Here is a 27,544-nt window from a genome sequence, read left to right on the forward strand (position 1 = left end):
TTGGGTAGCAGACATGTCTTCGACTATTCTTCTACTAGATATGTTGCCAGTCAATGTTGATGTGGTCAAGTTTCCCCCTTTGTAGGAAAGATACATGGTCAGCATGGTTTGCTATACCGATGAGATTGTGGAAGTTCTATATGACCATTATGGAGGACCAGGAAAGCCTTTACTGTTTCTTTTGCATGGGCTTAACACTGATAGCAATAAGTTCTCAAAGCCTGCAGAGCTTGAGGTTCATACCTCCCTACTTTCTTTATCTTATCTAATGTTTCCTCTTTGACAAATTAAGATGTCTAAGTTCTTTTTAGTTTTATTATATCTTTCTAGGTTAAATGGTGATAACACTGGCTCTTAGGAGATTGAACACGACACTCAATGTTGTCTCTAAGGGGGCATCCTGGTTGTCCCCTCAACAAAATGAAAGCGACGATGTATCACTCTAATGCTGTCATAACTCATAACTAACTGCGGATTTAAAAAAGAATCCTCATTTACAACACACTGTACTTATTTCATGGAACAATCAGGTCAATGAAATCAATATAAAACATGACAGAGAAACAGATATGTTGTAATATGGTGTACAAGAGTATAATGGTCCAGTAGGGTTTAATCTGTGTTGCCCTAAGGGTATTATTGTAACTTGTACTTCATTCAATTTATTATAAATAGAGTGGGCCTGTGTCTTATTGACACAAGTTCAATTCCCAAAATATTCCATCATGACTCTCACCTATGAATCCAACTTGAAGAAAGAGGAAGATGATAATGATAAATAACCTAGGAATCAGCCTTCAATTCTGTGTGAATTCCCAGAGCAGCATAAAATTAAAAGAAGTAGCAATCTTAATTGCGCATGAAGTAGAATATACTTGCTAAGGAACTTCTAGAAGCTGGAGCCCATTTTAACCCATTAAAAGTCCATAAAAAAAATGTATAAAATGTTTTCAGCATTGCTGCTGACAAGTCTTCTACACTGCTGGATTTTGTGATACCTCCACTGGCAGTTGGCTTGGGTCCCAAGACTTCGACAAAACCTGTATGATTGGGAGATCCTGATGATTATTAATCTCATGTGTTGGGCCTTCTGGCTGAATGCCACTGAAATCAGAAGATGGGGGTGGTTGGATTGGCCGCTTGGAAGGTCCGTGTTCAATTTAATGTATTGTTATAACTTCATGGTGCCCCCAACCTCAAACTTTTAAGAATTATATCTGGAAAGCAACTCCAAAGCAAAGGTAAAGTTTTCCTATGGATGCTGGTGTGAAGAAAGATTCTGTATGTCGATCATCTTATACTCAGAATTTGGACGGTCCCAATAGATGTTGGCTTTTTTAAGGATCTGTTAACAATATTTTCATTTGTTACAGATTATCTTGTGAACTTTGGTCGGTCTTAGTTGTGAAGCTTAAGAGTTTAAGCCTCAATATCTTACATGATGGGATCCTTGTTTGATCCTTTTCTGCTCTAGGCCTAAAATTGCAGCTAATAGGTTTTATGTTCTTAGCCATTGGGATTATGCAACTGAGGAGTACCAAGGATGCTTGGTGCTAACTTGTGGTAGTTCCTTAACCCCCCGCCGCGCCTCTTCCTCTGAACAACTACTACCTTTTTCTCCAAAAAAAAATCTAAATTGCTTGGAACGAAAACCAGGTGTTGTGATATTTATTATTTCAACACTTTGTCATTTTTCTGTTTTCCATTGTGTTTCCTCGCTTTTACTATATCAATGCCCAGTGGTTATTTTCCATCTAGGTATTGCTTCTATGCTTGATAGTCATGGAAATGTAGTTTCAATTTAGATTTTTAAGTTCCATTTTCTCCATCTTATAAAACTTATAAGTTTGGTATGATTTATTTATTTTATAGGACATGGAGAAATTTGAGACTGATTTAAGGATACTACATCCCATTTTGACTGAGTGCCGCATTTTTAAGTCCGACTTGGAGCTTGCCCTCATTCAGTATGCCAATGATGTAAGCTCAGAAGCTCATATCGAGGTAACTTCCTTGTATCTCATGCTTCAAATGTTAATTGATGAAATTATATCCTTTATCATACTCCTACCATTGTATTTAGTACTTATTCCCACCATGTAGCATGGATACTGATTTCTGCAGTGACTTGGACAACTACATGAAGTTCCAGATTCAAAATGTTTCTACACTTCTACTTGCACATGCATACGAAAAACAGTCGTTTTAAACCATAAAGAGTCCAAGGCAGGCATGCATACATAATGGATCAGCCACATGCATAGCCTTATCCCAACTAAATGGGCCGGCCAGTGGCGACCGCATGAATGCCTCTGTTGGACATGGCCATACCAAATCAAACGACTCTCTCTAAGCTTATCATGAATCGTAGCTACTTCCAACCTTGTTCTAATAATTTCATCGTATGTGACTCATTAGTTTTATTCCTCTATAGTCATTGACCATTTAGTTTTATACCCTCTCCCATAACTCCATCAGATGACTCATTAGTTTTATTCCTCTATAGTTATTGCAGCTCTGAATATGTATGCATGAAAAACATTCTTTAAAAGTTGAATCACAAAATGTAAATTCTCTTTATTGTCTTATTGTAGCAGTATTCAAGAAAAATCTACAAAATGTTAGAAGTATGTCATGAAAAACATTCTTTAAAAGGCAAAGATAGATATGTGATGCCATTGGAACTTCTGAAATTCTCATTATTGTCTTGTCCTGATAAAACTATATGGAATATATATATATAGGGAAAAAGAACGCTACCTGGTTGCGTGCGGCGCGCCATCCCTGTGCCCAAACACAGGGCCACGCGGAATGACCGCCGCACCCTCAGGGATTTCTGCTTTCCATGGGGGTGTGGCGATCATTTCGCATGGCCCTATGTCTGGGTGCAGAAGCCGCGTGCCGCACACGACCAGGTAGCAAGGATCAAGAACTCAGGTTTCGACCAGGTTTCGATTTGGCTGAAATCAAGATTTGGTCGAAACCTGGTACTTTTTGCCAGCCATCTCGAAACCTTAGTTTCGGTGACCAAAAATGGTTTTTCAAGTCTGATTTTTTTGCTTATAGCCTATTTATGACATTTTAAACACAATGCATGAATTATTTTCACAAATAAATCACTCAAAATGGTATTTGTGGTTATTGACCCAAGTTTACTAAGGTACGCACTGATTCAGACACTAAACTGGTATTATAAATACGTAGTTCACATAAATTTAAAGTACAAGAACCCTGAATAATACATATTTATCCAAATAAAACATTAAACTACTCCTTTCTCAATTCCATGTAGACTTTCTTGGTGGGTCTAATCCACGAGCTGCGTACTACTGAAGATTGCGAAGCCGTTCCTCGGAATGCACCACATATGTATCCCATGACATGTTATGGGACCAATTATTCTTATAGTCCTTAACTATCCATTGATAAGCTCCATCATCAACTTGTTTGAGATATCCCAATCTGGGGAAGGGCTTGCCGAGAGTGTAAGAAGGTGGAGCCGACACACACATCTAGGATGGATACCCAAAGATACTGTCAGCAAGAGATGACCCAACACCTGACCCATCTCCATATCCATATATAGTAGCAGATGTATCATGACCAATCCCATATCCAAATGAATCAGTGCTCTTAAAGGATGCTCCACAAACATATTCACCCCCATACGGTCTATACCCAGCATGTGATGCTGATCCGAAGCTCTCAAAGCCGTTATCATGATGTTGTGCTGGACTAGGGGTATTTGCTATGAAGGATGGCGCACGCCAATATCCAGATCCTCTAGTCTCCCCCAAATTCATGGCTTCCATAGTCCCAGACAAGCTAGATATATCCATCCCAGATTCTTGATCAGAAGGTCCAAGTCCATGCTTGCCACGTCGCCTGTAGATACGTACACCATGCTGCTCATCTTGTGTTGCAGGAGTAAACTGACTCTCTCCTGTAAATCTATGTGAATGTGGCTCTAGATCTGCCTCTTGCTGCTAAAACATTTGATCCTCATTGCATAATTCTTTAATCTAGGATTATCATCATAATATCCACCCAATCCTCATACCATCACCACCACCACCACCACCACCACCACCATCATCATCATCACCACCATCTAATAGAGGCTCACATCCTTCATCCATTCATAAAGGGGATTCTCATCATCTTCATCGACTTGGAATATTTCTACCAACTCAATTGGGCTTGTATCATGTTCCATGCCCAATCGGTTGTGCTTGTCTCTCAATCTCATATTGTAATGCACATAAACCAAGTCCTCTAGCCTCTTTACGCCCAATCTATTCCGCCTCTTGGAGTGTATGTAGTTGAATGTACTCCAATTATGCTCGCATCCAGTGGTAGAACGTGTCTGGGATAGTACTTTACGTGCTATCTTCGATAGGTTGGGGGAATCCGTGCTATATTGCAACCACCATTCAGCTACAAGAAATCATTAAAGATTATTATTAGGTAATAGTAAATAAGGGTATATAGTTATATACTTAAATTTAAATGGAAAGACTAATTCAACCATACTAACCAGCAGCAGTACTTTCCTGAGCTGATATTGCCACTGCTAGGCCGAAACTCCCAGCGGCATCCTGAAAAGATTTCATCTGACATTATGCAGCCTTAAATGAATATCAATACCTAAAAACATAATTGCAAATGTTTTAACTTACTAAATATATCAATAGTTCTTACCTCAGAATTGATGATGGACTGGGCATTTGAATTTGGCTCAAACCTTTCCACTACTCTGTGAACTGCATTATCAAATTTGTCTGCATCCCAAGTCGATACTTGTAGTGGGTCTTGGGATTTAGATAATATGCTGAACACAACAAAGTTCTACAATTAGAGACTAAATGAAAATGACATATGTAATCAGTTAAATTGAAGTTAATAAACTAATAACTCACTAGCCTTATGTAGTGGATACATGAGCTGCCTCTCCCATCGATCCTTGATAATCGCAAGAAACTTTCGATTACCCCTTCTGTAAGTTGCCTCCACTTACAGACATATTTTGATTTTCTGGGGCCTTGATCTTGCCCTCTTGCTGTCTGCCTCCTCTGCGTGGGCTGGCTGATCGCTCCCCCCCTGTGCAGGCTGGTTGTCGGCCTTGTAGGCTTTTTTGTTTTTTTTCCCTCTCCCCCTCTTGTATATTGATTCTTTGGTTCTCTCTTCCCTGCCCCCCTCTGGGGTTCGGTAATATATTTATTTACCAAAAAAAAAAGTTGCCTCCACTTGCACCTTCATCATATCGATGGCTGCCCACAAGTGTGGTAAGGTGGGGTTCCTCTGTTGATCCACCATTTTCAACACTGTAATAAGTGGGTCTAGGATAGTTACAACTTTCTTCAAATCATCCCGGAACTTATCACTAGAAATGGTGGCCTGGGCTGTCCTACCTCCACTAGCTGTCTTACCTCTATTACTTGAAGACCTCTCCCAGTTAAACCATTTTTCAGAAGCAAACATTTACCTAAGACCAGTCTTCTTAGCCTCAAAGCTTTAAAGTGCAATCCAATTGGTTGCAAACTGTGTAATCCTTGACCTTACTAGGTCACCACCACACCTGGTCCTCAACATATACAGTGTAAATCCATGATTATAGATGTAGGTGCTCACTTGTCATGTCCTATCCACCACCCCTTCCACAAGCTTCAATTGCCCCATGTCCTTCAACATGAGATCGATGCAGTGAACAGCACATGGTGTCTAGAAGAATTTGTATCTAGGATTGTTCATCAATTTTTCCCCAGCCTTCTTAAAGTTGCTACCATTGTCTGTAATCACTTGTACCACATTGTCCGCTCCCACATCCTTGACTACTTCTTTCAACAACTTGTAGATGTATTTTGCATCCTTCTTTTCGTAAGATGCATCCACAGACTTGAGGAACACAGTCCTCCCATCACAGTTCAACATAAAGTTGATGATGGAGTGTCTAGTGGGTCCAGTCCAACCATCATACATCACTGTTACTACATAGTGCTCACATAGTCTTCAACCCATCAATTTACTCCATCAAATCTTCCTTGTGATAGGGCAAGTCGACATTGTACATCTCATATGGTGTTGGCCCCTTCACTTCAGTTCATCAATTATGTTTTTAGGTATTGATATTAATTTAAGGCTGCATAATGTCAAATGAAATCTTTTCCGGATGCCACTGGGAGTTTCGGCCGAGCAGTGGCAATACTAGCTCGGGAAAGTACTGTTGTTGGTTAGTATAGCTGAATTAGTCTTTCCATTTAAATTTAAGTATATAACTATATACCCTTATATTTACTATTACCTAATAATAATCTTTAATGATTTCTTGCAGCCGAATGGTGGATGCAATATGGCACGGATTCTCCCAACCTATTGAAGATAGCACGCAAAGTGCTATCCCAGACATGTTCTGCCACTGGATGCGAGTGTAATTGGAGTACATTCAACTTCATACACTCCAAGAGGCAGAATAGATTGGGTGTAAAGAGGCTAGAGGACTTGGTTTATATGCATAACAATATGAGATTGAGAGAGGAGCATAGCCGATTAGGCATGGTACATGATACAAGCCCAATTGAGTTGGTAGAAATATTCCAAGTCGATGAAGATGATAAGAATCCCCTTTATAAGTGGATCAAGGATCGAGGTGAGCCTCTATTAGATGAGGAAGGGGGTCGACCCAAAAGTCATATTGCTTCATAGATCGGTGCAGATTTTGATGAGTATATGGCAACAGATGGTAGAATTCATACGCAGACCCCACGTCCATTCGAGCCACTCCGTGGTAGTAGTGGAGTTGATGATAATGACTGGTCCCATTCCTCTGATGCTACTCAACCACCTACCTAGACTCAGGGCCATGGTGATGGTGATGATATGATGATGGTGATGGTATGAGGACTGGTGGGTATTATGATGATAATCCCAGATTAAAGGAATTACGCAATGAGGATCAAATGTTTTAGCATCAAGTGGCAAATCCAAAGCCACATCCATATGGATTTACAGGGGAGAGTCAATTTACTCATGCAACACAAGATGAGCATCATGGTGTACGTATCTATAGGCGACGTGGCAAGCATGGACTTGGACCTTCTGATCAAGAATCTAGGATGGATATATCTAGCTTTTCTGAGACTATGGAAGCCATGAGTTTGGGGGAGACTAGAGGATCTGGATATTGGCGCGCACCATCCTTCAAAGCAATACTCCTATTCAAGCACAACATCATGATAGCGGTTTCGAGAGTGTCGGATTAGCATCACATGCTGGGTATGGACCGTATGGGGGTGAATATGTTGGTGGACCATCCTTTGAGAGCACTGGTTCATTTGGATATGGGAGTGGTCATGATACATCTGCTGCTACATATGATATGGGGATGGGTCAGGTGCTGGGTCATCTCTTGCCGATAGTATCTTCGGGTATCCATCCCAGCCATGTGTGCTGGCTCCACCTTCTTACATTCTCGGTGAGCCCTTCCCTAGATTGGGATATCTCAAACTAGTTGATGATGGGGCTTAACAATGGGCAAATTATGGACTATGAGAACAATTGGTCCCATAATATGTCATGGGATACATATGTGGTGCATTCAGAGGAACGGCTTCACAATCTTCAGTGGTACGCAGCTCGTAGTGGATTAGATCCACCAAGAAAGTCCGCATGGAATTGAGAAAGGAACTGGTTAATGTTTTATTTGGATAATATGTATTATTCAGGATTCTTGTACTTTAAATTTATGTGAACTACGTATTTATAATACCAATTTAGTGTCTGAATCAGCGCGTACATTAGTAAACTTGGGTCAATAACCACAAGTACCATTTTGAGTATTTTTGTGAAAATAATTCATGCATTGTGTTTAAAATGTAAAAAATAGGCTATATGCAAAAAGTCAGACTTGAAAAACCATTTTTGGGCACCGAAACCAAGGTTTCGAGATGGCTGGCAAAAAGTACCAGGTTTCAGTTGGTTTCGACCAAATCTCGGCTACAGCCAGGTCGAAACCCGAGTTCTTGATCCTTGGCCTACAGAGCTCGTGATTGAAAGTCCTTGGTAATTGTAATTTGACGAAATTAGTATTCAAGAAATGAAAATTAACATGGAATTAAACTGTTATGCCTGTTATACTCAAAAGTTTCTCAATCCTACAAATGTGGCTGACAGGCTTGTTCAGTTGAACAAGCTTGGTCTTGGCTCTTGTGCTTCAAATTTGTGCTCATGCTTTTGCCGACCTAGATATGTAATTTTTTATTTTTTGGATGTAGTATCAATGAAATTTATTTATATATTTGATTTGAGATATCATCAATGACATTGAGTTGTATGTGTTAGAAGCATCTCTATACATGTATACACCCAGAAAATTAGCATATATGTTTTATATAAGTTTATCTATGTACATATAAGTGTATGTCAAAATTGTGAAAATTCAATAATCTAAATTTTCTATTAAGTTTTTATGTCTGTTGAATATTTTATGTATTCTGTCATTGATTTTGAGTGCTTAGCACTTTCTGAGTCTTGACAGTTATGACTATTGACTAGTTCTTGAATTCTTATGAGTCAAGGAATTTGTTTGTTGTGATGCTTTAATTAGTTCTTTGGCAGCAATAGGTAATTATTCTTCTTTACATAGTTGTCAAGGCATCGCCTAGGCGTCCATTCTCCTATTTTTGGATGGGCGCCTTGGTAGCCTGTTTGACGCCTAGGCACCTTGCTGGTGTCGCCTTAGTTTTTGACCCCTCTCCAACGCCTTGGGTCGCCTTGCGCTTTGACAACTATGCTTCTTTATCTTTATCCATAGGGAATATGGGACTACAATATTTGGTTTGCTATGGTTGTTACCACAACTGCACTTTATCACAATGTCTCGTGCAGATATTAATTGGTTTGTGAGTGTTGTCTCTAATTTTTCAATTTAAAAGTAAATTAACTCATCTTTCTTCCTTCTTTTATTTCTTTCTTTTTATCTTTTGGTATTATCTGATTATGGTAGTGTTTTTGAATAGGTTATGAGGAAAACGAGAGCGGGAATGAAAGAATATCAGTTAGAGAGCATATTTCTTCATCATATTTACATGTATGGTGGTTGTAGGCATTGCTCGTACACATGCATATGTGCTACTGGTGACAATAGGTGAGTTTGTGTGTGTTATTGTGTTATTATTTATGCCTTCTTCTAACTGGCAACATAAAGATTGTATTCCTGTATAATGTACAAACATGCTCAAGTATAGAAGTATTCTCAGGGTGGTTTCTAGGATCAGGATTGGGTTCTATGTGGTCCCAGCCAATAATCCCCAATCCTGATCTGGATCTTGATGGATCATTTGATCTTCTGACATGATTAGATGATGTGATATGATCAAGGATAATTATCTGGTGAACATTATCAGGATTGGTTGAGTCCTTACTTCTGGCAACCCATAATTAGAATTTTGATTGGACTTGGACACATTCAAATTTATATCAGGTGAACCAGAATGTTATTGGGATCAAACAAGCTTTTAAACTATGTTCCCCAGTATATAACCAACGATTTGTAGCCCAACCGGAAGTGGGGGTGTCAAAAAGCTATGGGTACATGCATATTGCCAATAAATGGATCTCGAATCATCCCTAGTAGTTAGCTTATTTATAATTCCTTATAAGCATGAGCTCAGTCCATCAAAATGGATCTGAGGAAAACAGAAGGGTTGGGAAAGGATCCAGATCAGTCATCAAAGATCCTTGTATATGCCTTTTGAATCCCTTGCAGATAGGAAGTTGTAGTATTTTTTTCAGAGGAGCTCTAAACTGGATGAAATAATTATGTTTCACAAAACTCAAATGTTTTTTATGTAGTAGTCCACTTTGTACCGATCGGGGCTTAGTAAGTGCCAAATTATTTGGGGTGCCACAATTCCTCCTCACATTTACGTGTAATGCATCTGTGTGTGAGTCTTGTACCCCACTTCTTTAGGTTATCCACTTATAGAACTCTATAAAAAATCAACACTGATGAGAATTCATTTTTTCTTTTGCTGCACTACCTGCTACAAAAGCTTTTGAATGGCAAGCTGTCCTTACCTTCTTCATCCAGAAAGGTCATGTAGAACAAGTTACTTGTAAAGGATCCTCTTTTTGTTGGTTCCCCAAATCTGTTGAATGACTTTGAGTCTAACTAACAGAACAGAGAGAGAGAGAGAAAATGAAGCCTATTGTTGAAGTTGCAGTGATGCAGCCAGCCAATCCTCATCCCACACTAGGAATCAATGAATCAATTGGCTGCAACACAGCCCAGGTTTAGGCTATTTTCTTGTCAAACCAGGGGCTGAGAAGCTACTAATGAAGTCTGATCTGAAATCTCAGTTTGATTGTAAGGAAAACAGTAATTCCAGAATTAACATACACAGGAACAAAACAGAATAGAACGAGAAGTAGAAGCTACTGGTCTGTTTGATAGAATAGCGGTGGAGAAGATTAGAGAAAAGAAGATATAAGAAGGATATGACTTGAGCTTCACACCCAAGCCTTGATCAGCATCCCACTGACGCAGCTAGCATTCCACCGGGCAGCAACTGCATCCCACAGTCATTAATCTGAATCCCACAGAGTATTAGCAAAGCACACTTTATTCAACACAAATGTTGATTTTGGGGGGGGGGGGGGGGGAGCAAGGTTCGAAAACTCGGGTCTCGGTGGCATCTTGGCCAGGCCAGAAACCGAGTCTAGCCGAGATCTGGCCGAGATCTCGGCGAGTTGATGCATTTTTTTTTTTTGGGACTCGGACCCCCAACTCGGTGGGTTGTACACATATTTTGGGTCTGAAACTTGGTATCCAGCCTATTTCAGGCCATTTAAACACAATGGCATGCCCAGATTTGCCAAAAAACAAGTCCAAATATGAGTTTCACTTTGGACCATAGGTTGGTAGGCGACGAGTCGTACTAAAACAACATAATCTATATATAATTTAGTAAAACATAGCAAATTAGCAATCAAAACATTCTAATTAGCACACATCAATCAAAACATTCAAATAAAATGTACATTACATCACTGTTCACTTAATTTGTTACATAAAATGAGATTGAACAAGAAATTCATCCCTATATCAATCCACATAGAATTCCCATGTCATGGAATTGCTATAGTGTTGCAGATAGTGTGACACAGCTTCCATATAAGTCTTCTGATCAACATATACCAATCTCCCTATCTTAGGGTACATGGGAGGCTGTTGGTATGAGGTGTAAGATCCACTGCTACTGCCATATTGAGTTTGAGGCATGTATGACTGGTTTGGGACTAGAAATGTATACCCAACACCTGACCCAGAGCTTTGACTGTCATACTCAGCTGCTGACTGCCCATACTGACCATAGGCACTATAATCAGAACCGGTGCTCTGCTGGCCATAGTCATAGCCATGATGATGCTGAGATGATTGCCATGACTGATGCTCACTAGTAGTATCTATACTCATGCTTCGAAACTTGTAAGCATGGCGTTCATCTCTTTGTTGTCCTCCTCCGAGCATATGTGATGTGAGTGTTTGCGACCCTTCTTTCTGTTGTATGTTTTAGGGTGGCCACCATGGTCTTGATCTTGAGTGGCATGCGTAAACTGAGACTCACCGGTGAAACGCACAGGGTCCTCCTGCGTTCCAACTTCTTGCTCGTACTGCTCGCGCATCCCCTCATGACGATCATCATAATAACCACCACTCCCCATGCCACTAGCAGCAGCAGCTTCACCACCACCACCACCACCACCAGCATCACCATCACCATCACCATCACCATCACCATCACCATCACCAGTGTCATCACCACCACCATCATCATCATCATCAGCAGGACTTCCTACAGCAGGTTCAAAAGGTTTCGGTGACTCTGCATGTGCACGCCCCTCTTGCGTCGACATATATTCATCAACATCAGTGCCGGTTACAGACGCAATGGTGGGGTCGGGCCTACCCCCAGATTGATCCATATCAGGTGTACCACGATCCCTCACCCACTGGAATAGGAGATCCTCATCGTCGTCAGACTCCATGAAGTGATAGATCGGGCAAAGATGTTCAACATATATTAAAACCACATGAATCTAACAAGGATTACAAAATTTTTTTTTGGAAAAAATAGATTTGGGGAAGAAATAGAAAACACCTTTGAAATCTTGCAAATAGGTGATGATGCTCCAAATTGGCACTTGAATCTTCACTTTGGCACTTCAATCTAACTCTAAACAGTCCAACAATCGAAAGAAAGAAGAAGAAATTTAAAGGAGAGGTGTTTTTCCCCTTGGTTTAGAGCCTAAGAACTTCTGTTCCTGCTCTCTCTTATGTTGGAAATGGGGTTTTGGGGGAAAATTGGGCTGAATACAAGTAAATAGCACCTTTGGGCCCAACCGAGATATCGCCGAGATCTCGGCGAGATATTGTTTTTTTTGTACTAAAAATATCTTGATTTTCACCTTCGAGATCTCGCCGAGATCTCGGCCGAGAAATTGCACTTTTAGGAACCGACTAGCAACTCGACTCGGTTTTGCCCAAAACCGAGAAACTCGGCAAGATCTCGCGAGTTCTCGAACCTTGGGGGGGAGAGGGCTTAACCCTTAATCTAATATATAGAAGTAGTAAAGCTTGAATCATATTGGCCTTAGGATAGCTTCCAGCCAATAGAAAACGACATAAAAGAAAGAATAAAAAAGAGGCCAGGAATCCCTCTTCTGATCGCTGGAAAGGGGGTTTCCTAATCGCACTAGGAATTCAAAATACTAGAGGAAAAACCAACTAATATAGGACTGGAATTTATAAAGAATATCCCAGCCTTTACAAATAAAGAAATAAACAGTAATTAGGATAAAACTAATCCTAAATAAGTCCCATCGATTATGATTTTAGGTGATCCAGATCACCCTTCAAACTAAGTCAACTCAGTGAGTTGCTGACTCAGTTTGTTCTTTCTTATTCTTTGGTACTTTTTGGAGAACCTGTCTAGCCGATCTGCATCACTTCCATTAGACAGTTTGAATCATCTGAATAAGTTCCCTCTCTCCTTTTCATTCAGATATGTACTCCTTTCTGAAAATTTCTTTCGTAGTATTTCCACTCATCCATCTCAACATTGATTCAGTACAAGGCCAGCATGGAAGGAGAAAGAACCAGCCAAACAGGTTCCCATGGTTTAGCAAAACAAGTCCATATTCTGGTTTCTATTAAGAACATATTCTGATTATATTTTCTGCCAATAATAGGCCCTGTGGCCAGCATGTTTTAGAAGATCTTTTTGAGATAATTCTAGTACAACATATAGCGGATTAGTAGATTGTATGGGCCCTATTCAGGTCTTTGCATGGAGAGTATTTTCTAGAGCTTGGTTGCTGCCTTGCATGGAGACGAGCTTCTAGAAGGAGTTGTTGGATTGTGTATAAGAAAAGATACTATCTAGTTTCTAGTTTGTGTTAGCATTACTTATTTTCTACTTTTGTAACCATGCATAATTATTGATTAAGAGTTTCCATTTCTGAGTTTTCCTCAAGATTCAAGAACTCGGTTTCAGTACAGGTTTTGCCCAGCCAAAAAACCGAGTTAGGCCGAGATCTCGGCAAGTTGGTGTAAATTTTTTTTTTTTGAACTCGAAGGCTGGTTTCGGTGGGTTTTAGACTTAGTTTGGGCCTGAAACTTGGTACTCAGCCTATTTTATGCTTTTTAAACACAATGGCACTATCAGATTTTGCAAAAACAAAGTCCAAATAGGAGTTTCACTTCGGACCCTAGGTTGGTAGGCGACGACGTACTAATATGCCCTATTCTATACACAATTTAGTAATTGAAAGCAATCAAATCATACAATTAATATAAACAACTTAAATAAACGTTACAAATGTAAAAGTGTACAATACATCAATCTTAACATAGTACATATATCTCTATCATAAACCGCCATCGAAAATCCTCAAAAGTCAGGTCAAATGCACACTTCTCTGTCGAGTTCACTGAGACGGTCGAGTTCTGGAGAGATCTTGATTGTCTCGGTTGAGATATGTACATTATAAAGGTAAGTTTGGTCCAAATCTCGGTCAAACCGAGATCTCGACTCGACCGAGTTGGGGTAATATTTCATTTCGGCTTAAGTGTCGTCTCGCTTTTTTCAAAAAGAGAGATATTACCGAGATCTCGGCGAGTTCTTGAACTATGGTTTTCCTTTTAGTAACAGGACTTTTTATTTCATGTAATAGCATATTGGAGATTCCATTCTACCTAGAGGCCTCCACGCATGGAGGGTGGGGTTGGTTTGTGATAGTTGTTGCTGGAATTATAAATAAGGGTGAAGGGAGATACTCCCAATGATTTGGACTTTTGAAAATTTGTGTTCTCTCATGTGAGATGCTTGCTACTGTGGACCTGTGGTGAAACAGCAGCCACCTTATTGGTGAATCCGAGGATTGATTGGGGGTGAATCCAAACACAGGCCATAGGTGGTGTGAATCCTTGGTCATACCCACTTCCCCCTCTTTTTCTTCTTCCTCCTTTACTCTTCCTGTTTTCCTGCATATACATAGATTGTGTGGGATGCTTTTCCTGCAACTAGGACTGATGTTTGAAGTAGAAAATTGACATCAGTCTTTCCATCACTGCTGTCAAGGATTCTCCGATGTTTCATCAACAAATACTGTTGATTCCACAAAGGTACATACAGCAGCTTGCAGTTTTGGTTTCCTTCTCAGTTCTTTCCTCAAGTTATTACTACTGTAACTGTGATTCAACCCTTTGATTGGGCTCAAACTTGGTGAGTTTATTCCCTCTTACCTTACATTCCATCGACTTGAATTTGAGGCCCATCAGAGTTGCTGAACTATAGTTATCTCAGTCTCTCTTATCTACTAATTTTGTGTTCTTCTAAGTTCTCATCTAACCAGTGGATTCTCAAGATATCCTAGTCACTAGTACAGCAGGTTTGAATCAGCCTTTGACCAGATTTTGACCCCCATTTCATGGCTGGTTTGTGAGTTATCCCACTTTCTATTTTCTGGCCTATTGATTCCTGCACTTGGAACACTGCAATTCTGTCCTGCAAGGTTTTAAGTATCCTAACGTATCCATTGATACTAATAACCGATACGTATTGTAGATTTAAGGTATCTATAGGATACGACACCTATGTAAGAAAAAAAGTATCGACTGTATTGGGTTGATATGTGAGTTAGAATATGTAAGATGTTAGATTATAGTTGAGAAACAATGGTTTACAGCTGAACAAGGAAGAAGAGAGGAAGAAGAGAGGTGAGAGAATCATGTGTATTAGGAGTAGTTTCTCCTAACCAATGTTTAAAATCTCGTTTCATTTCGGTATTTCGGTCTGACCGAAATATCTGAAATTTCTGATATTTCGGTCGAAATATTGTATTTTTCTGCAAGGTTTCGGTAGGTTATTTCGTTGGGTTTCAGGCCAAGTTGAGGCCTGAAACTTCGTGAAAACCATATTTTAGGCTATGTGAACACATGTAAATGTTAATGTTCAAATTGCAAAAAATAGTCACCCAAAGCGGTATTTTGGATTTACACCATTGATTGGCAGTATACGGTCGAATCCTAATTTATAACTTAGTTAATTACACATACATTATACATATACATTGTTTAAGACTTTAAGTACTAGAGGACGTAATAACTAATAAACAATTTAAACAAGAAAATTCACTTGGAAACATAAATTCAATGACTCATAAGTCATAAAAGTACAATAAGTCAATAACATCAATATCCCAAATTCCCAATACAAGTCAAGTAGTCATCAAGTGACTCAAATGTTTACTAATAATAATTTCTCCACCGTCTAGGATCGACCCCACTGATAGTCCGATGGAGCCGACGTGTATTATTCTCTGACTGTAGGACATATGAATGCCACGTTATAGTCTGTGCGAAAAAATGAGTATAGTCCTCCACAGTTACCATGTAAATAGCATCATCAACATGCTAAAGGTAACCTATCCTAGGGTATTAGTCAACAAAGTGTGAAGAACCACGACTATCCACTGATCCACTGTGATATGATGGTTCTGGGAGCATGTACGGGTACGGCTGGTGGGTTGGGTAGGAGAAGATGTCATCCACAAAAGACAATGCACTACGTCCCTAGATGCGGCGAAGATTCGAAGGCCGGTTCAACAATCACCAAAGAGAAGTGGAGGAAGAAATAGGACCAAAAAAGCGAAATATAGCAGCCAGTCACGAGACTTGGTCTTTTTATAAGATGGGTTTGTAACATCTTGCCGATATTTCGGCGAGATGCTACAAAGTCTCGAAATCTCGCGAAATGGCCGAAATTTCGGTCGAGATATTGCATTTTTTCATTTTGAACATGCATTTCGTTTCGCTTAGGTCGAGATACTCGAAATATTCGAAATCTGGACCAAGATTTCGCGAGTTTTGGTACATTGCTCCTAACACCTATTTACTTCACTAAAACACTTTAGGAAATTACAAAGGCTTCCTTAGGGAGGTAAAAGGGAAAAAGTAATAAAAGGATAAAATTACAACTCCATGTGACTTATAATAGAAACATAGACTAATGTACCCCTAATACATAAACTCTAACTATGTGACCCCATATGGTCTATACTTTTCGATATGCTTGATACATCTCTTATAAACTATATAACACGACCAATGACTCCAAAACACTTACTGAGAGCACCTGGAAGTCATTCTAGTCAATTGTTTTTTTTTTGGCAAAATCAACTTGATTCCTTGCTTCTACCAACAAAATCAACTCTAGTAGTGTTGATTTCATCATCATTTGGTGATTAAACAACCTGCAAATTCAAGGATCAAAACCAGATTTGTGCAAGAACAATTTTCTATCAAAATTTTGAACTCTAAATCCTCACCAAAATGAAAATGATTTTTTTTGGTGTTAGTACATGTAAGAAACCTCATCCTTTATACATAATCAATTAAATCCACCTGTCTCATCGTACTTTGTTCTCCTCTTTGCGCATGATATACTTTACCTATTACTTATTCATAGTGTTTTTATGCTTCAAGACTGTATTTCACATGTATCCTAAGCATTTCCAAGCGTATCTTGCGCCTCTCCGATACGATATGATATGTCCCTTAAAATCATCTTTCCGGTACGATCCGCGATACGATAAACCTTGCTGTCCTGTGGCAAGTTCTATTAGTAAAATCTCATCTTAATTAGTAGAACACATCAAACTTCCTTGGCTCATTTTGGTGTGTATGTTGTTTTTTGTCGTTGAGTATTCAGCATATGTTCTTCTCTGAGCTAGTGAGCTGTGCTACATATTCTAATCATCTAATTTTTCTTCTGCAGTTCTGTTCTACATTATGGGCATGCAGCTGCACCAAATGACAAGGTATGCTAGATTTTTTTTCCTCATAATGCTTCATGTTAGCTCATTATCACAATTAATATCTATGGGCATTATTTATTTGGTCATGTTTTGCTCGGAGTCTGGATGAATTCTTAACCATTTTCTTTCGTGATGAATTTTCTGAATGCATGGATGTAGAGTAGTGTACTCTGGTTATCCAGTTTTGTCAACTGTTATTGATTGACATGTCATATAGTTAGAGGTCAATGTAGTAACTTACACTTTGTTATGCATAACTTTTGATTTAATTTGTTATTATATAGTTCCATAACTTCTGGTTTAATTTGTTATTATACAGTTCCATAACTTCTAAATTAATATTTTTTAGTGCTTTTTATCAATGATTGTCATCTCCTTCTTTTTATTTGTATAAAAAAACTCAACCAAATGAGAATGCTGACATCAATCCATTGCTGAAACATCCATCATTCAGAGTCCATTTTTATTTTTATATTATTTTTGCTTTTCAAGCTGTTACTTATGTTGGATTCATGGTATGAAATGGAAGAACACAGTTCCGGAACCTATAAAAAAAACACAGTTCCAAATTGAAAGCCTTGTTCGCCCTTATTTCATGATTGATTAATGTAATCATCTTTTTTTATAATTTTTAGTCAGAAATGTTTTTGTTAATTTAGGGCAAGAGCCTCTTACAAAAGGACATCCAGAAGGTTTTTCTTTAATTCACGGGACAAAACAGAGCAGGCCCTCATATCTGATATAGACATATCCTTAAAACCCTTTGCAGATCAATGCCCAAAAAAGAGCAATCTCCTTAGCCTTGCACTTGGTAGCAATCTTATAAGCTGGAAGACAGAAATATTTGGAAGCTCTCTGTTACCAAAACCAAAACTGAATGAATGCTTGAATGACTGGAATCGATCATCCAGCCCCTTATTTATAATAACCACAAATCATAGCCAAAGTATGAATGCCCCCCTAGTCCTATTCCTATAAGGAATTCCCACTCCAATTAGGAATCCCAAATAGAGATCGGATAGAGGGAAAAATACAGAAAAGAAATAACAAGTAAAACATAAAACAACTAAAACAAAAGGACTAAATTACCCCTATCGGGTGAAGTAGCCCATCTCAGTACTCCCCCTCAAGTTGGAGCAAAGATGTCGATCATGCCCAACTTGACTAGATTGGGATGAAACAATTTCTCAGACAATCCCTTGGTGAAGATATCAGCAAGTTGATCAGCAGATGTCATAAAGGGAATACAAATCAGCCCATCTTCTAATTTCTCTTTGATGAAATGCCTATCCACCTCAACGTGCTTGGTACGATCATGCTGTACTGGGTTGTGTGCTATGCTGATTGCAGCCTTCTTGTCGCAGTACAACATCATAGAAAGACGAATAGGAACACCAAGATCTTGTAGCAAACCTTTAAGCCAGAGTAACTCACAAATACCTTGTGCCATAGCTCGAAACTCAGCTTCGGCACTAGAACGAGTAACTACATTTTGCTTCTTACTACGCCATGTGACAAGATTTCCACCTACAAAGGAGCAGTACCCAGAAATAGACTTGCGATCGGCAGAACCAGCCCAATCAGCATCAGTGTATGGTTCTATCCGTAGGTAACCATGTGCAGACAGAATAATTCCTTTTCCAGGAGCTGACTTCAAATAGTGCAAGATACGAAGAACAACCTCCATATGAGAGGAGTAGGGATCATGCATAAACTAGCTCACAGCACTCACGGCGACAGCAATGTCAGGACGAGTGTGTAAGAGATAAATCAGCTTCCCTATAAGTCTTTGGTACCGGCCTTTATCAATAGGCTTGCCCTCTTTTTCCTTGAGCCGAACAGTAGGGTCCATAGGAGTATCTGAAGGATGGCAGCCTAACAACCCGGTTTCAGCCAGTAAGTCTAGGACATACTTCCTTTGGGAGAGAAAAATGCCTTTAGAAGATCTGGCCACTTCAAACCCAAGAAAGTATCATAGTTTCCCTAGATCTTTAATCTCAAATTCTTGTCCAAGGAAGGTCTTCAACCGTCTGATTTCATCACCATCATTGCCAGTAACCACTATGTCATCAACGTAGACTATAAGAACAGTGAGGTTTTCACCAGCCCTCTTTATAAAGAGTGTGTAATTAGCATTGCATTACTCTGCTTATAGCCCACAGAAATCATGGCCTTGTGGAACCGGTCAAACCATGCTCGAGGTAATTGCTTCAGCCCATATAGTGCACGCTTCAGCCTACACACTTTTCCTTGGTTTCTGTCACAAGAGAACCCTGGTGGAATGTCCATATACACCTCCTCATCCAGTGCTCCATTTAAGAAGACATTTTTTACATCTAGCTGCTGCAAATCCCATCCAAGGTTGATTGCACAAGATAATAACACACGAACTGTATTTAACTTCGCAACAGGTGCAAAAGTTTCCTGGTAATCAATGCCGTATGTCTGAGTGAACCCCTTGGCCACGAGTCGTGCCTTATACCTATCCACAGTGCCATCCACCTTCTGTTTCACCACAAACACCCATTTACATCCAATGGTTTTCTTCCCAGGTGGAAGAACCACAAGCTCCCATGTGTTATTTTTCTTCAAGGCCTCCATTTCTTCCATCATAGTTGCCTTCCACTTTCCATCTGATAGAGCTTCCTGCCAATTGTTAGGAATACGAACAGAAGAAAGAGAGGAAACAAAAGCACGAAAGGATGGGGAAAGGGAGTCATAAGAAACAACATGAGATATGGGATGCTGAGTGCAAGTCTTGACACCTTTGCGAAGAGCAATAGGCAAGTCAAGAGAAGGAACATTACCAGGTGGAGAGGCAAGTTCTGGATCCGGGTTTGGCAATTGGATGGGTACTGGAGCAACAGTTGATTGAACTTGCTTATGTTTCCTTGCATAGGTCTTCGCAGTACTGGCATCAATCCTCCTCTAAAATTCACTAATAGTCCTCTAGATAGGAGTCTGGACTGGGGTAGGTTGCTCCCCCTGAATAGAGATAGTCTCCCCCTGTATAGGAACCTCTCCCCCTAACTCAGGGGGAGTACTAGGGGCAGGCCGAACTGGTTCAGACTCGTGGTAAACAGACTGAAGTAGAGGTGGAGAGTCAATAGTCAGCACATCTTTATTTACACTCTCCCCCTGAAGAGGTGGGGACACATAATATGAAACACTTTCATGAAAGATGACATCCATGCTGACAAAAGTCCGGCGGGATGGAGGGTAATAACATTTGTACCCCTTCTGTGTAGCAGAGTAACCCAAGAAAATGTAGCGGAGACTACGGGGTTCAAGTTTACCAGGGGACCTTGTATCCCTGGCATAATAAATGCAGCCAAATACCTTAGGTGGGACTATAAAGGAAGAAGAGCCAAGTAATAGCTCAATAGGGGTTTTGGAATGAAGAACCCGACTGGGCAGCCTATTAATTAAATAGGCTACAATAAGGATAGCATCTCCCCAATAAAGGGAAGGGACATTACGAGCAAACAGAAGAGCTCTAGCCACCTCTAAGAGGTGGCAGTTTTTCCTCTCAGCCACACCATTTTGGGCTGGAGTGTCAATATAGCTGGTCTGATGGAGGATTCCATGGGCAGCAAGGTATTTTTGGAACTGACCTTCCATATACTCTGTCCCATTGTCACTCCTCAAAATTTGAAGAGTGGCATTAAATTGGGTCTTAACCAACTGATGAAAGTGCTAAAAACATGAAAAAACTTCATTTTTTGTGTGCATAAGATAGACCCAAGTGAACCTAGAATAGCAGTCAATAAAAGTGACATACCACCGATGACCAGAAAGGGAAGCTTTCCTACTAGGACCCCCACACATCAGTATGAACAACATGAAATAAGGAAGAGGATCTTTTATTAGAAATGGGATAATTTGAACATGTCTGTTTACCCAAGACACAAGGCTCACAAAAAAAATCTTCCTTATTACAGTCTTTAACTAATGCTGGAAATAAAGTTGATAAAGTACCTAAAGGGGGATGGCCTAGCCTAGAGTGCCATTTGTGTAATTCAGAAGAGAAAGATGTCGGGTGACAGAGCCTAGAAGGTAAAGCCTGGGTAGGTGTAGGATCTCCATCAAGCAAGTACAATCCGCCATGCACTTTACCCGATCCAATCGTCTTCCCCGAGTCCAGTTCCTGAAAAGCACAGTGAGTGGGAAAAAATGTCACTTTACAATTCAGGGATTTGGTGATACTGCTAATGGAAAGAAGGTTAATTGTAAATTTTGGAATATGCAACACAGATGACAGTGTAAGAGAAGGAGAACAACCAATGATCCATTCCCTGAGATGGAGGAGAGGGACCCATCGACAATTTTGACTTTATCCTTACTAGAAACAGGAGAATATGTATTAAAAAGACTGGAAGAACCTGTCATGTGATCAGTAGCACCGGAGTCTATGATCCAGGGGGTGGAAACTACTGATGCACAATGACTAGCAAAGGAAATACCTGTACGGGCAAAGAAGGAACCTGAATTGGCAGCAGATGTAGTAGAGGCAGCAGATGTGTTCAACAGACGTCGGAGAGCCTGGAGTTCTTCCTGAGAGAAACCAGTGTCAACAGTGGGAGTTGGAGCTACACTTTCAGTGTGATTGGCTTTGTTTTTAGACTTAGCACGACCACGTTTAGCCTCAAAATCAGCAAGCTTTCCATGCAATTTCCAACACTGAGCCTTAGTGTGATATGGTTTGTGACAATAATCACACTTCACAGGTTCTTTGGCAGTAGCAGTAGCAGTAACACTGTCAGAAGAAGTATCTGGGGTGGAGGCAGTAGTCCGTAAGGCTGATCTCTCAACTTTGGGAGTAATCATCATGGCAGCCCTTCATGTCTCTTCACTGTGAACATAAGAAAAAGTCTCTTCTAAAGTGGGGAAAGGAACCCGACCAAGGACTTGTACCTGAATAGGATCATAATCATCATTAAGGCCAGCCAGAAAATCATAGAACCGAAACTGATCAACATAAGAGTGATAGGCAGTAATGTCAGCAGTAGTAGTAGGTTGAAACCGAGCATAATGGTCCAATTGCTGCCATAAACACTTGAGGGCAGCATAGTACTTAGTGACAGACATCTCCTTCTGAGTAGTATTTTGGAGTGTCTTCTTGATTTCATAAACCTAAGCACCACAACCTGATCGACCATAAGTTCCCTTGATGGCAGTCCATATCTGAGTAGCAGTGTCAAGGAGGAGATACTGACTAGGGAGGTCAGTGGTCATAGAATTCAGAACAAATGATATCACCGTAGCATCGTTGGCAGCCCATTTAGTACGGGCATCACCTTCTTCAGTAGGTTGTTTGGTGGTGCCAGTAAGATGGCCAGTGAGTCCCCTACCAGCCACGATCAAGGACAATGATCTGGCCCAAATTAAATAATATGTACCATCAAGTTTAATGGTAGCAGCATAAGGAAGAAAGTCATTCCTAGTCTGACCATCTCCTCCAGAAGTAGCAGTAGTCATCTCTGAGTCACCCATAATTCAGCCAAGCAGGAATCGATCCAATAATTAAGAAGAATCAGATCTTTAAAAAAACTGCAGCAGATGAGGCTGATAAGCAGGTCGAGTGTAGCATTGTGATAGAGGAACAGTCCCTCAAAAAATCTCCCCAAGCAAGTAGCCCAAAAACAGAAATCGATATGGTGTCCGGGTTTTAAAAAACCCTGACAGTTGAGATCAATAAGAGAAAAGAGGGGCTGGAACTTGAGGGTCTTCAGAATATGCTGATGTAGCTGTGATAGGTGCTGTCCAGAGGTCTTCCAGCAGTGCTCCAAGATGAACAATCAACCTCCCATTCGATAGGGTTAATTTTCCAAAAAACAAGAGCAGTCCAAAATCGCAGGTAGATGGAGGCAGCAGCTATCGAGAACAGAATTTAGGGCATAAAATTTGAGGTGAGATGGAGGGCAGAAACTAGATCATAATGTGATCGCCTCATTAGTGCTGCCCTTGAAGGATGGAAGAGATCAAGGGAGAAGAAGAAAGAGAAGAGAAATCGATGGAGAAGGGTGGTGGAGAAGATAGATGGAGGGGGAAGGTTTTGAAAACCCTAGATCAGAGAAGAAGGCTCTGATACCATGTTACCAAAACTAGAACTGAATGAATGCTTGAATGACAGGAATCGATCATCCAGCCCCTTATTTATAATAACCACAAATCATAGCCAAAGTATGAATGCCCCCCTAGTCCTATTCCTATTAGGAATTCCCACTCCAATTAGGAATCCCAAATAGAGATCGGATAGAGGGAAAAATACAGAAAAGAAATAAAAAGTAAAACATAAAACAACTAAAACAAAAGGACTAAATTACCCCTATCGGGTAAAGTAGCCCATCTCAACACTCTCCAATGTTTCTGCAACCAAATGTACCAAAACAATGCCAGGATTAGACTTAGCTTTGGGCGTGTTCTACTTCCCATCTGCATCCTCCAGTTAGCAAGGTTCGAAAACTCAGGTCTCGGTGGCATCTCGGCCAGGCATGAAACCGAGTCGAGCCGAGATCTGGGCGAGTTGATGCATTTTTTTTTTTTGGGACTTGGACCCCCAACTCGGTGGGTTGTACACATATTTTGGGGTCTGAAACTTGGTATCCAGCTTATTTCAGGCCATTTAAACACAATGGCATGCCCAGTTTGCGAAAAACAAGTCCAAATATGAGTTTCACTTTGGACCATAGGTTGGTGAGCGACAGGTCGTACTAAAACAACATAATCTATATATAATTTAGTAAAACATAGCAAATTAGCAATCAAAACATTCTAATTAGCACACATTAATCAAAACATTCAAATAAAATGTACATTACATCAATGTTCACTTAATTTGTTACATAAAATGAGATTGAACAAGAAATTCATCCCTATATCGATCCACATAGAATTCCCATGTCATGGAATTGCTATAGTGTTGCGAGATAGTGTGACACGACTTCCATATAAGTCTTGATCAACATATACCAATCTCCCTATCTTAGGGTACATGGAGAATTTGTTGGTATGAGGTGTAAGATCACTACTTTGCCATATTGAGTTTGAGGCATGTATGATGGTTTGGGACTAGGAATGTATACCCAACACTTTGACCGAGCTTTTGGTATCATACTCATTCTTGATTGCCCCATCTTGACCATGGCACTATAATCGAACCGGTGCTCTCTTGGCCATAGTCATAGCCATGATGATCTTTGAGATGATTGCCGTGGTCGATGCTCGCTAGTAGTATCTATACTCATGCTTCCGAAACTTGTAAGCATGGTGTTCATCTTCTTGTTGTCCTCCTCCTGAGCATATGGTGATGTGAGTGTTTGCGACCCTTCTTTACATTGTATGTTTTAGGGTGGCCGCCATGGTCTTGATCTTGAGTGGCATGCGTGCTGAGACTTCACCGGTGAAAGCGCACAGGGTCCTCCTGCGTTCGACTTCTTGCATCTTCTTTCGCGCATCCCCTGCGTAGCGATCATCATAATAACCGCCACTCCGCATGCCACTAGCAGCAGCAGCTTCACCACCATCACCATCACCATCATTATCACTAGCATCGCGGTGTCATCGCACCACCATCATCATCATCGCGAGGATTTCCCTACGGCGGGCTCAAAGGTTTGGTGACTCTGCATGTACGCCCCTCTTGCGTCGACATATATTCATCAACATCGAGTGCGATTCTGAGCCTGATGGTGGGGTCGGGCCTACCGCGGATTGATCCATATCGGGTGTACCACGATCCCTACCCGCTGGAATAGGGGATCCTCATCGTCATCGAGTCCTCTTGAAAAATGTTGGACAGTCAATGGGTTCTTTATCATTGGCCTCAATTCCTTCACGTATGTGCCTCATCCTTAATCTCATATTGTAGTGCACATACACAAGCTGCTCCAGTCGTTCGCTACCCGACCTATTCCGCCTCTTTGAATGTATCATGAGAATGTACTCGATTGCGCTCACATCCAGGAGGATGAACAAGTTTGTGAGAGCGCTCTGCTGCTACCTTCCTCGAGGTTGGGTGAACTTGTACCATAAAGCACCCACGATCAATTTGCATTACAAATATAGAATAGTAAGAATATGTACATTCTAAAGAGATAAAATTATAATTCATAAATGTAATATCATGCCACCTATCAAGGTCTGACTTTTGTCTACCCTCCACTGCGGCTAGTCGACCGAAACTTGCTGAGGCCTCTCTGAAGTATTTGATTTATTTTCAATTTGAGGCATTAGTATTTCCTATTTAGTAATTACATTCATAAACTAACTACCAAAGTGCCAAAGTCCCATACTCTCACCTCATCATTGCACGCAGCTTGTGTTTTTTGATGGGGCTCCAACTTCTGAGTAACAGCTTGAATTGCCTCTAACAATTCTATGTCTAGCCCAAGATCATGGGAGTAGTGATACTTTGGATTCAAATAGTATGCTGGTAAAGTAAACACCACAAATATGATTTGTTAGTGACTTAATCGCTTTAATGCCTTTAGGATTTTGAATATGTAAATGTAAAAAAGTTATAACATTTAAAGTATAAAGTATGTTGAACTCTGACCTTATACGATGGATGACTCAAGTGCTTCTCCCCGCTCATCAATGATGTTAGTGTAGGACTTTGCGCCAGGTATAGCGGCTCTAACCATTTCCTTCATTTTTGGATGGCGGCATAAATGTGGCCCCAAGTAGGCTTCTTCTGTATCGACCATCCTCGATCTTTGCCACTTTGGCTGGCTCTAATATGCCAACCGCTTTCCCAAGTCCTTCCAAAATCCATCATTTGCAATGATGCTTTGTGCTACCTTTGCTTCTTCGACTTAGAACCTTGCCGACCAAACCATTATGACTTGCGAACATACACCTTAGACTGTCGCCTTACTGCGAAAGCTCTTGATGCGATGTAATTGGTGGCAAATCGAGTGGCAGGCCTCACTAAATCTCCATTGCATTTCTCCTCATCAAGGCTAAAGCATAAGAATGGTTGTACACAAATGTTGTCGCTTGTCTTGCCCTATTTACCACACCGCCACCAAAGTCTTTTTCCCCATGTCCTTGACATTAAATCAATAGAATGGGCTGCGCATGGGGTCAAAAGAGCCGGATCCTCTTACTCTTCTTATTCATCAACTTCTCTCCAGCCTTTTTATAGTTGGAACCGTTATCCGTCACATTTTGGATAACGTTCCTTGATCTACCTCCTCCGCGCTTGCTTGACTCCTTATACAAGTATGATGCATCTTTTATATGCATTGATGCATCGATAGACTCAAGAATATAGTCTTTCCATTGCAACTCACCATGAAATTTATGATGGACAGCCTAGTAGGTCAGTCCGACCATCGGCCATAAGAGTAACCCCATATGTCTCCACATTGGCTTGAACCATCGATGTATTCTTTTAGCTCCCCTACCTCCTGAGGCAAATATACCTTGTATAATTCAAATGGTGAAGGTCCCTTCCATCCTGCACCAGCCCTCCTGCTGACATCGAGGAATGCATTATAGTATGTTCCTTGTGCTACATTGGCTGGAATGCCGTGGTAAAGCATGAACTTCTTTGAAGGCTTTTCGTGCTTTCTCTTGTTTACCACCAAATACTTGTGGGATGGTTGGGTGGTAGGCATCTTGTTGCCTAAAAGTGGTGGGATCCTGCTCAAAAATGGGTTCTGGACCTTGTACTCGTGGTCGGGTTTGGGGTCGTGGTATATTTCTTGTCCCAGTGCTTCTCCTCCTCTCATCTTCTTGCCTTTGGTGCAGCTGAGGCCAGATCCCCAGCTCCTCTTGCTTGCTCATATGCTCTTATATTATCAAAATGAAAACTTTGTCTACTCTCGGCCAAAATCTGCTTTGGTAAATTCTCCATTCAGCCTTTGATTGAAACTCACCGGTGGAGGCCCAATGTCGGTATCATCTCGCCACGGACCTCTGCACCAGCCCTCTCTAGTATTGCCTCATTAAACTCTTGTTGCATTCTTTCCCTCTCAGATTTTTAATCTTCCTCCTTTCAAATGTTGTGTCATTGCCACTTTCACTTGGATAGGAACATTTGGGCATGATGAAACATCCTTGCACTGTGCCAGGACAAGTGTTGCTTTAACTGGTGGCTCCTCCAGGATAGCAACTTCCCACAATAATTGCATTTGGACTTCTTTTTGTCTGCGGACATGGG

The 27,544-nt window shown here is 40.6% G+C and overlaps 1 protein-coding gene across 1 annotated transcript in view; it reads left to right on the forward strand.

Moving 5' to 3' along the window:
* LOC122668960 (xaa-Pro dipeptidase) overlaps positions 1-27,544 on the forward strand; it is an 85,037-nt gene that overhangs the window by 40,543 nt on the left and 16,950 nt on the right. Inside the window, exons 5-8 of the mRNA XM_043865560.1 lie at positions 86-235; positions 1,873-2,004; positions 9,015-9,142; positions 17,337-17,379. Coding sequence (XP_043721495.1) covers positions 86-235; positions 1,873-2,004; positions 9,015-9,142; positions 17,337-17,379 — 453 coding nt within the window. The remainder of the gene's footprint in view (positions 1-85; positions 236-1,872; positions 2,005-9,014; positions 9,143-17,336; positions 17,380-27,544) is intronic.

This window comes from Telopea speciosissima, chromosome 7, assembly GCF_018873765.1.
Source record: "Telopea speciosissima isolate NSW1024214 ecotype Mountain lineage chromosome 7, Tspe_v1, whole genome shotgun sequence".
Taxonomy (NCBI): Eukaryota; Viridiplantae; Streptophyta; class Magnoliopsida; order Proteales; family Proteaceae; genus Telopea; species Telopea speciosissima.